Genomic DNA, 15,851 nt, shown 5'->3' with positions numbered 1-15,851 from the left:
GACAAGTCAACAAAATACTATTCTGACTGAAAAAATGAATCAACATCAATACTTAATACTAATTACTAGAAAACTTCATCACGAATCTGATTGATCAAAGTATGACAAGATGTCAGCAAAAATAATATAAAAAATTCCAATATTTATTTTGGTTTCGGTATTCATACATTTCAATATTATCCTGATTCTCAATACATTTCGGTATAGCAACGATTTCGCTATTCATAGATGTCGTCCCTGCAACGATTTCGGTATTATATCGGTTTCGATACAACTTTCTTAGCACAATACCGGTATCAAAATCATACTAGTTTTAAGTCTCTCATGATCGTCTTTAAGAGGAAATCTAGATTCCAAGTCAAAAGGAGTAAAGAATTACTATCAGTTGTTCCATAAACAATAACTTCATGATTACATTCACGACCGCTCTTGGAAGTGTTATAGCCCATAGAGTTGCACTGTCTCTATACTATCAGAACCTGTTCACCGTGACGTTCATGAAATCCTTTACGCTTGTCCCCCCAGCTACCCACCATGGTTTCCTGCGCGTTGGCGCTTCAACAAAATCGACAATACGCAGAAGGAGAAAACGAGCCCAAGCGAAACGTGTTCACGACAGACAATAAGTGCATCTCGGCCATCTGGATACAATGCAATGGAGCTGATCCCATTGCATTCAACCTGATACCCTTTTCCTATTCCGATATATCGAATTCTGCTCGCCGCACCGCGCCGTGCCGCTGCTGTGCCTTTGGCACGGTCAGGCAGTTAACTTCTCTTTCTGACCCTGCTCTTCTTTTGTTGACCTACTCTCTACAGCTTTGCTATCGTGTCTCTTCTTTGTATCCATTTTCTTTCACTCTACGATCTTTGCTATCCTGCCTCTCTCCCTCGGTTTGCACTTGATACGCCTTTTAATCTACCTAAAGAAACGCTCCGACTCTATACTTCGGTTAATCTACAACCAATACAAGTAAAGTGATAAGCATTGTTATTTTTTATCTTCATTGCAATTGTCGTGTCACTTTTTACTTCATATGAAATTGGTACCATTGTGAGAGTTGTTACATAATTTGAAAAATTGTATTATTACAACTATCTGAAAATGAGCTCCTGTTTTTTTGATAAATAAGCTTAAATAAACTTACAAATAAACTTGCAAATATACTACAGTAAACATTTATTATGACATTTCCGGTGTCGCAAAGCAAACGTAATTATAAAATTAATTGTCAAATATATTGATTAAATTGAAGCATTTTAAATAATAATTATTGTGTTAACGTAAAATTTGTATAAATGTAAACAATTAGATACTGTTCTTCTGTTGTAAGAGGTACAAATTAGTAGAATATAAGCAGTATAATCAGCACTCCACAGTACTTCATTAATTAGTAATGTGTTGGAACGTTACCATTTGAATAACTCTATTGGACATATGAAACTTAATTAGAAAGAATGTATTTCCATGCCTGATATGAAAACTTGTATATGTACTGTCTTATGCTCAGAAAACGTCCGCCGAGAAAAGCGTTGGTTCGATTCCCACAAATCAACACCTTTTACGCCCGTAGATAGATAGATAAACACGTTTTCCTTCTTGGCAAAAGTGTTCACTTCCTATCAGCCCTAAGTTAGCCGTAACACTAAATTTCCACAAAACGAGGGACCGATTAAAAGCAAACAGCGTCTTTTGACTTCCAACAAGGTCACGATCCCCGTAGTCATCATTTTCGGCTAGGAACACATCAGACGCGTGTGCCAAGAAGATGAAACACTACGCATGAACTGAGTGACACAACGGACAACGGAAATTGCTCTTCTTCTCCACCTATTCTCTTCAAATTTTTTTTCATTCCAGACTTTTGATTATCAATCAAAACTGCCCTTAGAGGTTTTTCAATCAGTCATATATCGTTCGATAGCTCACCAATAAAAACTCATCTGTGCAAAATTTTAACCCTGTAACTTGTCTGTGAGGGTAGTTACAGAGTAAATTAGATTTCGCGGTTTTCTGATATTTTCCCCCTTTAGCGGCTTTCTAAAATTTGGAAAAAAAATATGGCTTATTTTGGACATCAAGCCGCATGTTGTAGAATTTTTTCAGATTTTTCAGTTGCAAGCTGTGATTATCAAAAACGAGAAACCAAAAAATTATCGGAATATTGAAGATTTCTCGAAAACTAAAATATTAACTGTTTTTATATTAATTCCCTGATAAGGTGCTATCTCGGCTCGTGTACTCAATCTTTCTCAGATATTGTGCCCGAAAAGAGACGTGATCAGGTAGAGTCGGTGACCGATCTCTCTTGCTCCTCGCGTCGATTAGCTTAGTAACCTTCTAGTTTACCAATAGAATGGATGTTGGGAAGTAATAGAAAAATGGGTGCTACGGGCTGACAGATCAGACAAAGCGAGCGACTTTTGCCACTCTGTTAAAACGACGGACAGTATATGGAATATTCCAAAAGTCACTTACAATCAGGAAATGAAGAATTCCTCAGGTTATTTGAAGTAACTTTTTCCTTTACAGAAATGTTCTCCGCGGTTTTGTTTACAAGTTAATGACGAAAAACAATAACCAACCAGCGAACGAGTGCAGTTGGCGCCTGGTTGCCTCGTTCATTGCCGTATTGAGTTCGCTATTGCGCTACTATGCGTCTACTGTGCTCGCTTTCTCCTTGATCAGTATTTTTTAATACTGTTAATAACTTGTAAACGAAGTCGCGCAGAAAAATTTTTGTAAAGGAAAGAGTTGCGTCAAATGACTACAAGAGTTTCTCAGCTCCCGATTGCGAGTGATATTTAGAACACACTGTACATACTTATTCAACAAAAGCATTTGTACATATCAGTTCATTATATATCATTACTGAAGTGAGTCTGAAAATGAGCAATATATGAATTTATATGACGAATTTATTACTTTTTAATATGGAACAATAAAATACAAATCTTTTGAAATTTCCAACATCTTTACTAAATCCTTCAGTACAAATATCTTGTTTTACTGCCAAAGACGTTCTACCATGTAAAGATAAACTCTGAAACCTGCAATTTAAAGTAACGAAAGGCAAACATTTATCAGAATCTGTTCCACCGGGAAGCATTTATGAAAAAATTTGGCCGGTTGAAATAAAATCAATTAACGTGAGGCGCGCTTAAATGAAATCTCCCGTTTGATGAAACGATTCGAAATAAGGGAAGCCGGAGCTGCAGCTGATCCATTACAGATGAAATAATCTGTAGCATGTTAAACGAATAATTTTCGTAGTGACCTTTTAATTTCGGTAAACAGGGAAACACGAGAAATCTGCGTTCTTCCAGCAAGCACCGGGATATTTTCTGTTACAGTGGTCAAAGGTGCAGTTGGCGAAATTCTCGATTCTGGAACACCAAATGGATCCGAGCAGCAATTTCAGCAGCTATCGCAGCACGTTGAAAGCAGCGATGTGGCGTAGCGCCGGCGCTACGGACGAACGACAGAGAATCGTCGTGCCCTTCTTCAGCTTGCTGGTCAAGGATCTCTACTTTCTGAACGAGGGATGCAGCAACAAGTGAGTAGAAAAAACCTTGGCATCGCATTAATCATTTAAGGGCACTCGGTACGGTTTCAAGTTTAATCAAAATTGAAGAGATTCAGTCCCACTTTCGTGCTCCAAGTAATTACGACTTAGATCCCGGTGAAATTGACAAGCACTTTTCATTAGCTTCTCGGCTTATCCACGCTGATTCCGACGTCCTTATTAAAAATAGACCTATACAGTAATCTCCGGTGAGACGGTGCTCCTGGCGAGATGGCTCTTATAAACAAATTCCAATTTTCAGCTTTCTGCAGCAGCTGAACGTTGCTTACAAGTACATACTTCTCTTAATGGAAAAGTTAGATACTTTCCGCGTAAATTAAATTAATTTGAAAAATTGTTAGGAATCGTAGAATCGAAATATTGTAGTTAGAAATTTGAGGACATTGAGAATAGAAAGATTATTGAAGAATACTCATATTGGAAAAATCTTTAAACGAAGAAACATGAAATTAAAATTAATTGGACTGTGACATACTAGATTACCAATCATCTTAACCCCTTGCCGTACTATTTTCTTCATAGTTACAAGGATGAGCACTTTTTCTATTGCAATAACTTCTTAGATGGAAAAGGAAAAATATTTATTCCGTTTGTCTACATTTACTTAAATGGTGAAATACGGATGACAAAATGATAGAATTTTATTCCGGCATGAAAGAACGGAATTACATTTATACTTAACACGATATTAATAGAAATCTCTATGACGAGCCAGACTCGTCAAAATACGGCAAGGGGTTAACCAGGCGGTCTAAGTTAGTTGATCTCTATTTCTTTTCATAAATAGATATTTTTGTTGGAGATATCAATTATGCACTGATATTTTGGAAAACACTGCGCTATCGCTTATAGCCCATCAAAGTAAAACCAAGAAATTTGTTTGTTGTTCATTAAAACTATAAGCTCAGGATGCAAGAATAGAAGAACAGATGGAAAGCACGAAAAGATAAATATTGTTTAATTGCACTATTTAAACCATTAAATATTTTGCGAAGCTTTACTGGAGTAATTTAAAATTTTAGAATATTTAATTGATCAACTAAGTGTTGAAATGACGAAGTTAGTTAACTTGTTATTCTTTTTCATACTGAATATTCGCGATAATATAACGGGATTAAAGAAAAGTCATCGCAACTGATAAGCTTGCATTAAAAACATTTCGAAACCTGAAACTGTTTCAATTATTCTTAATAGCTCTTGTGAAGCTGTTTAGTTATTTACAGTCAGTCCCATAAGTATTGGTACCCTCATTGCTTATATATGATCAAAATGAAACACCGAAAAAAATAACGAAAATGCAAATGTAAATGATTAACTTGGACACAGTAGTGAAGTATAACTATCTTCTCCCATTTCTGCAACTAGCACACGATATTCGAAAACAAATATAAATAGAAATGCCAATGATATAACGAGAAGCTCGACTCCTTCGAAATTACATCAAGCTTGATCAAAGGAAAGTAGATTACACGTTCGTGGGCTTATCCGACACATCATCTGAACTTTAGCAGCGCAATCGTTTGCACATGACTTTACGAATTCGTATTTCTTCGCGGGATTGCCGAGAGTGCTCGGAAAATTCGGGGGAATAATTATGAAGTAATCTAAGTTCGCTAAAGGCGAAAATATCTAGACCGCGCGAGGAATGCCATCGACCATATTGCATCGAACGTGTCGCGTTCTTTTTTCAGCGGATCTTCTGAAGTTTCGATAATTTTATTCCCGCGACGGTGTTACGCCCTCGTCGTTTGGAAAACTCGCTCTCTCGCAAGGTGGCCGGTCTCGCCTTTCCGTTCCTTTTTCTCGGGCGTATTTATCACGGCGACGAATGTGCCATACCATTTCCTTCGTTTTCGCGCGCGCGAAAAACGCTCCTTCTTCTCGGATTCCTCGTGTAAACTTATTAAACTTGTAATAGCAAAAGTTGTTCCCCCGTAGCTCGACTAAAAGTTGAAAAGACGAGAAAAGCGACTCGAAAGACTGACAAAGTGCGATACAAGGAGTGAAGGAGCGAGAGATAGAGAGAGAGGAAGAAAGAGATCGTTCGATCGAAGGAAAACTGAAACGCTCTAAACGCTTCTTTTCGTTCTGTATCAAAATTTCTTCATGCTCACGGAACTTTCGCGAGGCAGATTTCTACTCTATGCGTAACATTTGTATTCATAATTCCGATGTTTGCATAATTTATAATTTTCGATAATTTAAGTAATGTTTCCAATCTCACGGTTGATAGACTTATTTTATAGTACTCAAAGCTTAAACGGCGAAGTTTTTTTTTGTAGATTAACAATAGTGCGTCTTAAAATAGTGAAACTGTCCTTTTCGTTTCAAGTATAATCCTCGAATCTAAGATAATTAACAATGAGGCTTATAATATTTGTCTACTATCTTGGCCGGTGTTGTCTACAATTCAATCAGGATTCATTTTAAAAATGGTACCAGTAGTCGGAAATGCATATCTAAAAGAGATTTTAGAAGTAGTTCAGAATTATAGTAGTTCAAAATTATAATGTAAGCCCGTTATACTTTCGTAGGAGTTCTAGCGCGTCACGTGACTTCCTCCCACTCCTTTGATTTGAAATCTAGTTTAACACTAGAACTACCAACGATCGAGGTATACCTACTTCTACCGGAGGGTTCAAAATGACTTGTTTCTTAAATTACCAAGACATTTAAGAAAAGACAGCAATTTTTAGTTTTTATATATTTTTTATTTTTATGGACAAAAATTGAATATAACCTGAATAATAATAGCAATAGAATAGCAAAAATTTATAAAATACTTATGCATAAAATGATCGACTGAAAGTAATCTGAGGGAACTCGCCTGCAACAAATACTGCAAGTAATGACCAAGTCAAACAGTGTAAGTCGTAAGAAAAACATTTTTTGGTTGTTGACATATCTTTGAGTTTGAAATATTTTTTTTTACGACTAAAGGTCGTGTCACAAGTAACGTGTCACAATAATTTCCACGATACAACAGAACAGTACCGAAAACCTATGTTCCGTGAGGGGGGGGGGGGGTCAAAATGACTCATCTCGGTATATGTAGGTATACTGCATACAAATTTACAACAAAATGAAAACATAACAGTTTTACAGAATTAATTATTTGTATATCTTAGAAAAAGTCGTGCAAAATTTTCTGAAACAAAATGCAACTGAAATGAGTTATAATTTTAAAAAATGTCAAACAAGTCATTTTGATCCCCCTTGGTAGTTCTAGTGTTAATCTCCTGGCTGTCACGGTCGGGTCATCTGCCTTCGATTTCCCTTCAAAACCAACTGTCGCTAACTAGCGACATTACATTCCGTTACACTACAGTTACGATTACACCATATCGTTGCACAAATAAAGTAGACCATTTAAATATGAATATGAAGGTATATACGTAGGTATAATTAATGTTGCACATGAAAGGAGCTACCATTTTTCTGAATTAAAAAGAATGATTAAAATTATTTGAATCGTATTTCGGTGAAGGAGAGTATCAGGATCGACAATTCTTATCAAGCTGTAGAACTTTGTTTATTCTCGTATTGTTCTCTAGTCACTAAAAAGAAATGATGTACCCTCAAAGTGAAAATGAAGAGTGTAATTTTTTTCATTTACACATTATTTGAAATAACGTCTGTTTTTCTGTGAAATAGCGTCTATTTTACTTAATTATAATTTAAACCCTACCTTTTCCAATTCTTAAAATAAATTCATTCTTATATAAAAACTAAAACATCCAACTTTTTAAATAACTTTCTGCATTATTAAAACTTTTATAAACAATATATATATAATATATTTAAAATATCATTTAATTACACAATTATCTCTTTGGAACGAAGAAACTATTAGAAAAGTGCAATGCATTAAATTGATAAAAATCACGAATATTCTTTACGATCTTGTGTCGCCGTGAACTCTTTTTGACCCGTGCTCGATTCCATCATTACTCTGACACGCTTGCGAAAATAGGTTTCTCATTCGGCGAGCTCGTCGCTTATACGATTGCACCGCGAAATGAGACCGTTCCCCGAAAAAGCCCGGTACGTGGTCGCAATGAGTTTCGTCAGGGGGAAAAAAATTCTATTCGAAATTGTTCCACTACTTGAGGCAGTATTTACTGGACAACTGCGTGCATAATACTCGGCCGCGTATATGGAACGGCGTCGCATCGCGTAACATATGTGCATTAAACTCGTAACAGCGCGCGCTATCTCCGAAATGGCAGTGGAACGGCGCAGTCCCCGGCAAAATGTACGGTTCGTGGGTAGGGCATCGTCGGAACACCGCTAGTACGTTTTCCTGAATTGCTAGAACGGAACACCATGTAGAAACGCGGACACAAATTGCTCCAAGACGCTCGCAGGTACGGACAAATGCTTGTCTATTATGGATTTTAGGCCGTTCGACTAAAGCCGGGTCAGAGGCTGCCTTTGATTTCAGCAGAGGGTTCGCCACTGATGAAATCCAATAATCAATGACGCGAAGATGTTTAACTCTCGGCTAATGGACGCTCTGACTGTTGTATTTGATAGCTGGAAATGCCAGTTGCTTGAGCCGTATTTGTAATAATGCCGCAATACAAGACGAAGTGGAGGTTTATTTAATTGGGCAATATTGATAGCATGGATATAATGTGGATTTATTAAACTAGAATAGCAGACCTTTTTGTCAAAAATATAGCAAATAATATTCGACTTTTACTTTGACCGGCGAGAACACCAGATTTGAATATCATTGAAAATGTCTGGAGACAGTTATCTCGTAACGTCTACAGAAAGTGTAGACAATTTAATTTAATTGAAGAGTTAAAAGCCGCGATTGAAGAAGGCTGGAACACAATTTCGCGTAGTTATTTAAAAAAATTATATAAATTACTACCTAGGAGAATGTTAGCGGTTCTAGAAGAGAAGGAAATGCGTACGCATTATTGAAATTAAATAAAACATTAAAATTAAATAAAAATCATATTTTTTCTGCACGTGTCCAATCATTTTGTCGTACTCGTCTTTTACATAAACAGATATAATTCCTGTAAAAAACATAATCAGTGGCTGTTTTCTCACGTGTTAATAAAGAAGGTGTACTGTTTATATAGCTGCATGCAAAAACTTTCTATACATTATTGGTTTTGAGAAACACGACAAATTTTGGGATGTCCTATCATTTTGTCGCGCAGTGTACCAACAAATTGCGTCGCAGTCATTTCACGACAGTAAACGCAATTCCAGTGATCGGAGGTCACGTCGGAGTATCAATAACCCAAGAGAAGGAACGGTCCCATCGATTCCCAATGCACGCCGAGATGCACGGTCTAATAAAGAAAAACGTGTAGCCTTAACCAATTATCTGTCCTGCTCTTCGAAAGACGAAGTACGTAATGGCGTTTCGATCGGACGGTTCTCGGTAATCGAGATGGCGGGGAGGAGTTCTCCCGAAGATGGGTTCCTTGACGATAGATATCGACTTGCGGAAGATTCGTAGACGGAAGACGGATAACCGCGCGTATGTAAACGTCTGTTACGCGGCCGTTACGCGGCGATTCCACTACCGGAAGCGAGGATCGCTGCTGTATGCGCACGTATTCGCGTGCTTCCGACCGACGATAAATTGCTCAAGTTCGATTCGTAATTTTCCGATGCTTCCGCGAGCATACCCGTTGCACGGCCGTCTATTCTCGGCCGTTGTACCGCTCCGCGGATCGTTACCGGGATACCGGTTCCGGTCGTGCAGGATGCGACGACGCCCGAAATTCGTTCCTTTTTCCGACGTATCGGACAACTTCGAAACGGGAGCACAGCTGCGCGAACGGTCTTCAAAACGCCGCGAACGAAGAGTTTCCCTGGTAACTATCGATTCTTCCTTTTTTTCCGCCGACGGTGATTTGTCTAGCGTTCCGTCCGCCGAACAGATGCGTTTTTTGCCGATGGAAGTTGTCTTCTTGAGCCGGTCGCATCGGGGACAACAGTTTCTTTTTGGGAACGGTTCGATGGCCGCGGTACCCGCCGGAAATCCGGCTTGAAATCTCTACTCTGATTCGGAATAAAGTAATAACCTAGTCAGCTGAAGATTGGTCGCGTCGACAGAAAATACGCTTGGAAATCTTCTCAGTCACTTTTTCGCTGCAGGCATGTTGAAAAAGAAGACGAAACTGAAATGTTACACGAATTTCGTGTTTTGCGTTTACGCCGGAGAGTACGTTATTGCCCTTTCAAACGGAATAAATTTTCTACAACTGGTTCGAAGGACATTTTTAATACCATTGTCCGATTTGTTTTCTAGAGGACGAGTACATAACAATTTCTTGAGATTGCAATTGGTTGGTGTGATAGAGCCTATAACCAAAATTCCTGGATCGTGGTGAATAATGTTTCGAAATCGAATGGACAAGCTACAACCATTGGGAGATGTAAAAATTACCTGTTTGTGGTTGCATTCGTGAAAAACTACTATCTTCATAAACTTTAAATATTAACAGCTCTAAAATTGCAAATTTTAGATTATACGACAGTCAATACGTATTATACTTTAACATTAAATCTACTAACCAAAAAAAGTAATTTGCACCGATTACATAATAGGAATGTTGAAACTAAATAGCCTAAGTTGTGTAGTCATTTCCTGCGAAAAAGCTTAATGGATATTGCAAAATTAATCGGCGGTTCCTTGTAAAGAGAAGATGCCCGTCATTACGTCGATCAACATCATGTTTCATAGAACACTGCTTTTGCGTTTACATTAACTTTATTTCCATAAAACATGAACCGCTTAATTCCGAAACCTTTGCAGGATCTTTATAATTTTAACACTTCTAAACTGAATACTGTAAAGCCGAGTCATTTTGATCGACACAGTAGGTTCAATGTTCAACCGACTCTCTGGAAGTTTCCATAAAGGGCAGTTAGCAAATTAGAAAAGTCGCCACAGATTAAAAAGTCTTTCTGATTCGTTTGTAATCTCTTGTTCGCGTCCGCGTCAACAATCCGAAGAATAATTATTTGATATTATTGCTTCTCATCAAGAAAGTTTCGAGATTGTTTGCGCATAAAATTACAGTGCTTTGGAAGAGTATGCGGAAGTTGAAGGGACTACCACGAAACTTTTCGGGTCTTCTTCGTAAACTAACCACTTTGAACCTACTTCTTGAAATTACAAAATGAAAAAGCATTGGATACTTGCCGAGGCATAAACTTTCCTTTTACCGAGTGAAATATTCTATTTCAATATTAATTTGCTAAGAAAATACCTACACACGCTGTTGTTGGGGAAAAATTGGTCGAGTAATTAATATAGGTTAATTGGTCGCTGCTCGAAACAGCGTAACTAGATATCTTATAAAAAGATGAATCTTTTAACTGTCCTATCATTTAATAAGCGATTTTCTTAATAAATTAGTAGAGCAATATAATGTACGCATAAAATACTAGATAACTATTTGAAAAACCTGAAATTTATATATAACTTCTTTACGTAATATTCTTTCAGTATTTAGACTTTATCCAATACATAAATATAAATATAATAGATAATTTATCCAAAATATAATAAAATACCATAAAATTGTCGAAAATACTATTACTTAAAGCAAAAAGGTTCTGCATTTTTTTAAGGAACGAGAGATAAACAGGCTGCTGCAATAATAAAAACATAGAAATTCAATATTATAAACTTAACATAATTATTCAGTTTTTGTAAATATCGGGCGCCGACTCACAGAGAAAATCGTTAATGTCGGCGCCGGCGTCAACGTGTTAAATAAGATAAACTTCGATCGAAGTTCGAAGAACAAAAAATTATTTTTCACTCCATCGTTACGTTGTCGCGTAAATACTTTGATTCGGATGGTATCGATTTCTTCGCAAGACCTGGATTAATTGGAATCTCGTACGATAGACAGCAGTTCTCATTAAATTCGAATCAATTGAAGCATACGTCAAACCGAAGATTGATTAATGTGCCCTAAGCCTGAAATTTATGGAACCAACCATTAACTTAACGTATCCGCGCATATCCTGCGGCAGCTAATGTGATCGGGATTATCCGAAATTAATTTTACAAAATAACAAACAACCGTTCGTCCGCGCGGGTAACGCGAAGGCAGTATGTAGGTAAACAAGAGACACCAAGTTCACCGAGGGACTTTACGCTCAATGCGGATCGATCTACCATTTTCTGAACGGAATATTCTTGGCTAACAAGAAACAAGATACTAATGGAAACGCGGCAGCTCCTGCGCATGACATGAGCCTCGAATATGTTGTCATTGTTATGAAAATTGGAAAGTAGATATAGTCGTGAATGAAAATATATCAGTATTGATAACAAATGCTATTATGAAGGATGCCACTAATATACAGTGGGTGAAAAAAGTATTGGCACAACCAGTTTTCTTTGAATGTCTTTAAACTATAAAGTAATCTATTAACATTAACTATGTTTATTAGTGTCTTTTGATCCACATAAATAGTATGTTTACTGAGAAGTCTCAGTTATTTATTATGAGGAAATAAAGTCAAGAAAATGAAAAATCCAGAGTCAAAAAGTATTGGCACACATACGATTTTGCTATCAAATAATCAGAATTCTTATCACGTTACCGTCATCACCAATTTAGACTTGAACAAAAATACGTCTTGTAACTTTTACGATCAAGAAACAACCCTACACTCATTTCGAAAAACTTTCTCGTTGTACTGTAACAATATAACAGGATCTTATGAAAATCTCAATTTTCATTGATTATTCTATGAAGATAACATACAGGTGTCTATTATTATTTACTAATATATAATTTTTTTAAATAAGTATATAGAGACCTAAAGTCCAATCATCTTTCTATTTAATACTTCCATCATAATTTATCAATGTATCCAAGTTTTTCTATATTCCGAATTTTATATAAATAATCTCTGAACACTGGTAATTTACAATACATAAAGAAGTGGTTTCTGCTAATCAGCAATTATACGAATGATTTCAACGTCCTATTCATTGTTCTTCTATGTATTATAGTAAAGTTATTATGAACTAATCCGTGTAATCTTTATAATTCTTTCAGATTACCGAATGGCCACATTAACTTCGAGAAGTTTTGGCAACTGGCAAAACAAGTAACAGAATTCATCGCCTGGAAACAAGTTGCTTGCCCATTCGAGAAGACTCCGCGTGTCATAGCGTTTCTACAAGCAAGTCCAGTACTAACAGAAAATGGTAAATTATATAAAAGCTTTTCATTGCTATTCATTCAACGTTACAAAGAGTTATAATTTTGAGAATACGAGTGAATATTAAACAAATGATTGTTTTATAATTCAATATCAATTCTATGCTTTTGTAAATAATGTTTCTTCGAATGGACTTTCATTGCTTCAAAAAGTAAGAAGCAAAAGAAATATAGTATAGTATTAACTATCTTCATTGCGGTCGCTCATAAATACGAGAATTTGTGAAAGAATATTTAAACGTGAGAATGTTACGTATTTGTAAAACTGCTAAAAATACATATTTTTCTGTCTAATGTAGCTTTGGCTTTGGCATCCTTCGAGTGTGAACCACCAGACAACAATCCAGAAAAAGAACGTTACAAAGCTTTAAAGTAAGTTAATCTCAACGCAATATGTAACTTTAAAATTGACTGCACCAGTCAAAATTACGGATTCCAGATCGTTTCTCTACAGTATTTGAAATTAGAATCTATTGTGGAAAATGTAATAAGCTTACCGCAGTACTCCAAACAAAGCATTAAAAATTATTGTGAATTTTAGTAAATGATAATTCTATTATCAATTGAAATGTAATTTTTCTACAAATTTTAGACCGTTATCCGAAGAATTTATTCGAAAGATTAGTGGAATGAAATGTTATTCGAATAACGCGCAACTTCGAATCGAGGGGATGGTTTGTTTATATTTGACCATGCTGATATCACGTAAATTAAACCGTGCTAACTTCACGCGAAGGTAACTTTTTACTCCACTGTACATCACTTTCACTGAAACTTTCTGTCAATAGGTCCGAGCTGAATGCTCAGTGAAAACGAGCTGCCGCGCAACGCGTCGAACAGGAGCGATATTAGCGAGCCGGGCACACAAAAATCGACGCAGCCCAACAAATAATAACCCATTCGTGCAAAAATCCAGCAAAAAGGGTGAGGCCGCGGAGGAACGCTATCACGTACAGCATCAAGCCAACGTTGCCCAAGAACAATGAAGAACAGACTCGCCCGAGAAGATAATCTGCGCGAAGAATAGGAAAAAGTGATTCCGATGGTCTCGCGATCAACGAGAATGAACAGCAGAAGCAGAGAGCTCGGCGTGGTGATCTCGCATTCTTTAAGGACATCGTTTAGATACTATCGCGGTCGGTGCAGTCGCGATTTCCCCGAAGCTACGACTTCCTTCCTTCCGTTTCATTGTTTGCACACGCGCTATTGCTCACCGTTACGTTACACGTTCCGTCGGGTTATCTTTCGCAGTGCAAGATAGTTGTTAGCGCCGGTGCATCGCTCTGATTGCCAAGAATCGGCGAGCTCCGGAAAACGGAACCAGCTGCACCCAGTCGAAATCGTCTACGGATCCGCGAGAGCTGTCTGTCGAGCAGCTTCGTTCCGTGAGAACGAACGCGAAAAATTCGCCGGACAGTATCGCGTAGTAGTAAGTATAGTTCCTAAGTCCGAGGCTAGCTAGGAGGAGGCGTTTCAGGAAGCGTTCCAGAAGGCGTTCCAGAAAGCGCACTCGAAGCGTACGCTGTCCGCGCCTCGACTTCCGGTCCCTAGGATGCCTCGCGCCGATCCGTTGCGCGTTGCCTCGACGCGAGGTGCTTCCGCGCGACCGATCCTTTTGTACATAGCCCTTTTGATATACGCTAACGAAACCCGTGGACGTCAACGGAGAATACGGATACCGGGGCGAGAAAACGAAAAGAGAAATCGGTAAAAAAAGAGAATGGGTTCGTTCCTGTAGCGTAAGCTCGAAGTTGTCGTTTTAAGGATCTAGGTAGTAGCGCACGGACGATGGTCCTCGGTGCACGTACTTAACGAACGTTAGGTAACACGGTTTAGACACCGGCATTGAGAGAATACAGGGATACACGAGTCGCTCGCAACGCAAATTGCAGTTATTCAGGAAGCGTTTCTATCTTTCCGACGATGGCCAGCGTCAAATGCCGCGCGACTCAGTTTCTTTATTTACGAAGCTGCGCTAATCGATGAAGAGCGTTGATGAGAGCATCTATCGGAACGAAACGGGGAAGTAAATTCTTTTGCTTTATATGAGTGTGTTTATATTGGAACAACAAGATAAGTAGACTGCGGATTTTACACATTTATTACAAAAGTAATAAATGTGTCTTCATTTTATTCCTGTTTCTTACAATTCACTTGGAACATTTCGATTTTGCATAAAAACCGCAGTTTAGTGATAGATCTCCTTCGAGAAGCTGTAAGTAATTGAAATTGGGCTATTAGCGCAACTCTGTCATGAACAAGTTGATGAAGGAAATCTTCCTTTTAGAAGCTCTCCTTTTAGACGCTCTGAACGATGCTCTTATGACTTTTATGGCAGCTCTGAATGTACCTAGACGACGGTGACGCATGGGGATAGCATCCAGGTAAGGATCTTTGAAAATGGTTGAATTGAGTTTGGAAGTAGTTGCTCTGGATTGACAGTCTGTGGAGGGATTAATGCTGGTTATGCAGTAACTCGGCAGTCTTATCTGCACGAGTAGAACCGTCAGCTATTTCGCAACTGCCGTCACTTCTGCCGTTGAAAGCAAGACTGAGGAAATAAAGGACAAAAGGTCAAGGAGGATTCTACCCTCGTGAACACGAATTTTAGAGTTAGTGTAAATTATACTCGTGTGTCAATATCATGTGTTATACTCATGACTGATCTACCAATACGTGTTATTCCTATGCAAATTCTGTTTAGATCAGTTGTATAGATCTGTATCAGATCTACAGACACCTGCAGGCATTCGATTATTCAGAACAAGGGTTTTGAAAGTTTCGTGAACTTTTATATCAGTTTTTAAACAGTTTACGAAAAGCAAGATTTCTAACACTTTTCAACAATTTCTCTATTTGCTCATAGAAAGTATAAATAATCTGAAAACAGAAGCAGAAAAATATAGCGTGTATTTGCCATTAATACGTTCAAATGTATTCATGTGAACTCATGCAATTAAATATCGTAACTTTTCAACGGACACATCTACAAAATCTACAAAATTTGTACGTTCTTTTAATAATTTAACGTTTATGCGAT

At 37.6% G+C, this 15,851-nt stretch overlaps 1 protein-coding gene across 1 annotated transcript in view; it reads left to right on the top strand.

Annotated features, from left to right (window-relative positions):
• Nucleotides 1–15,099, top strand: part of LOC144470565 (ras-GEF domain-containing family member 1B-like) — an 88,203-nt gene extending 73,104 nt beyond the window's left edge. The window contains exons 9-12 of the mRNA XM_078181874.1: nucleotides 3,355–3,557; nucleotides 12,647–12,798; nucleotides 13,111–13,183; nucleotides 13,600–15,099. Of these exons, the coding sequence (XP_078038000.1) occupies nucleotides 3,355–3,557; nucleotides 12,647–12,798; nucleotides 13,111–13,183; nucleotides 13,600–13,621 (450 nt within the window). The 3' untranslated portion in view covers nucleotides 13,622–15,099. The remainder of the gene's footprint in view (nucleotides 1–3,354; nucleotides 3,558–12,646; nucleotides 12,799–13,110; nucleotides 13,184–13,599) is intronic.
• Nucleotides 15,100–15,851: the final 752 nt, after the last annotated feature.

This window comes from Augochlora pura, chromosome 1 (assembly GCF_028453695.1).
Source record: "Augochlora pura isolate Apur16 chromosome 1, APUR_v2.2.1, whole genome shotgun sequence".
NCBI lineage: Eukaryota > Metazoa > Arthropoda > Insecta > Hymenoptera > Halictidae > Augochlora > Augochlora pura.
This window is presented reverse-complemented; position numbering and strand designations above follow the sequence as displayed.